At 20.0% G+C, this 2389-nt stretch overlaps 1 protein-coding gene across 1 annotated transcript in view; it reads left to right on the forward strand.

The window, feature by feature from the left end:
* Positions 1–865: 865 nt before the first annotated feature.
* Positions 866–2389, forward strand: part of HELRODRAFT_92835 (hypothetical protein) — a gene marked incomplete at both ends in the record, with an annotated part of 4321 nt that continues 2797 nt past the window's right edge. Inside the window, 2 exons of the mRNA XM_009030284.1 lie at positions 866–967; positions 2178–2305. Coding sequence (XP_009028532.1) covers positions 866–967; positions 2178–2305 — 230 coding nt within the window. The remainder of the gene's footprint in view (positions 968–2177; positions 2306–2389) is intronic.

Genomic DNA, 2389 nt, shown 5'->3' on the forward strand with positions numbered 1-2389 from the left:
ATATATAGTTATATACGGTTATATACGGTTATGTAGGTTTATATATAGTTATGTAGAATTATTGATGATATAGATTTATATATAGTTATGTAGTGTTATTAATTATATATAGTTATATTTTGTTATATACGGTTATATAGTCTGATATATAGTTATGTAGAGTTATTTATTTTATATAGTTAAACAGTGATATAAACGGTTATATTGATTTATATATAATTATGTAGAGTTTTTGATTTTATAAAATTATGTAGTGATATATACGGTTATAAAGATTTATAAATAGTTATATAGTGTTATATACATTTATATTAATTTATACGGTTATATACTGTTATATAGTCTTATTTAAAGTTAAGTAGAGTTATTGATTATATATAGTTATATAATGATATATACGGTTATACATATTTATATATAGTTATGTAGTGTTATATACGGTTATCTAGGTTTAGATATAATTATGTAAAGTTATTTAATATATATGGTCATATAGTGTTATACGGTTTACATTTTGTTATATATTGTTATTGATTATATAAAGTTATATAGTGAGTTATACGGTTAAATAAATTTTTATATAGTTATGTAGAATTCTTGATTATATTTAGTTATATAGTGATATATACGGTTATATAGATTTATATATAATTTGTGACGATCCTAAAAATTAGGCTCTTAGCGCTTAATAGTTTAGAGCCTCTGAGGCGCGTAGAAAAACCAGTTTAGTGTAGTAGTAGTTTGAAGGTTTTATAGATTTTATATAGTTTTTTAGTGTTATTAACTATATATAGTTATATTATGTTATATACGGTTATAAAGTCTTATATATTGTTAAGTAAAGTTATTGATTATATATAATTATATTGTGATATATACGGTTATAAAGATTTATATATTTTTATGTAGAGTTATTGATTTTATATATTTATATAGTGATATATACCGTTATAAAGATTTATATATAGTTATATAGTGTTATATACGGGTATCTATGTTTATATACAGTTATGTAGAGTTATTTATTAAATAGATTTATATATAGTTATATAGTGTTATTAATTATATATTGTTATATTATGTTATATACGGTTATATAGTCTTATACATAGTTATGTAGAGTTATTGATTATATATAATTTTATAGTAATATGGACGGTTGTATTGATTTTTATATTGATTATTATATTGATAGTTATATAGTGTTATTGAATTTATATTTTTATAGTATATACAGTTATATAGATTTATATATAGATATGTAGAGTTATTGATTATATTTAGTTATACGGTTTTATATATATTTTTTATATACTGTTATATAGATTTGTATTGTGTTATATAGTGTTATTGATTATTGATCGTTATATATTGATATATACGGTTATATAGATATATATATAGTTATATAATGTTAATACTTATATTTAGTTATAAAGTGATATATACGGTTATAATATTTTATATATAATTAGTGACGATCCCCAAACTTATGCGCTTAGAATTTAATAGGATAGAGCCACTCAGGCGATTAGATAAACCAGTTTAATTTATTGGTATATTTATATAGTGATGTATACGGTTATAAAGATTTATATATAGTTATTTAGTGTTTTATACGGTTATCTAGGTTTATATATAGTTATGTAGAGTTATTGATTATACGTATATATCATTATTTTATAATGATATATACGGTTATAAAGATTTATATATAGTTATATAGTGTTATATACGGTTATCTCGGTTTATATGTAATTATGTAGAGTTATTTAATATATATGGTCATATAGTGTTATGTACGGTTATATAGATTTACATTTTGTTATATAGTTTTATTGATTATATAAAGTTATATAGTGAGATATACGGTTATATAAATTTTTGTATAGTTATGTAGAGGTCTTAATTATATTTAGTTAAATTGTGATTTATACGGTTATTTAGATTTATATATAGTTTGTGACGATCCTAAAACTTATGCGCTTAGCGCTTAATAGTTTAGCCACTGATGCGAGTAGAAAAACCAGTTTAGTTTAATAGTAGTTTGAAGGTTTTATAGATTTTATATAGTTTTTTAGTTTTATTAACTATATATAGTTATATTATGTTATATACGGTTATATAGTCTTATATATTGTTATGTAAAGTTATGTAGAGTTATTGATTATATATAGTTATATTTAGTATATACGGTTTTATATATTTTTTATATACTGTTATATAGATTTGTATTAGGTTATATAGTGTTCTTGATTATATATAGTTATATAGTGATATATACGGCTATATTGATTTATATATAGTTATATAATGTTATTGCTTATATTTAGTTATATAGTGATATATACGGTTATTATTATTTATATATAATTTGTGACGATCCCCA

The sequence above is a fragment of the Helobdella robusta genome (assembly GCF_000326865.2).
Source record: "Helobdella robusta unplaced genomic scaffold HELROscaffold_664, whole genome shotgun sequence".
NCBI lineage: Eukaryota > Metazoa > Annelida > Clitellata > Rhynchobdellida > Glossiphoniidae > Helobdella > Helobdella robusta.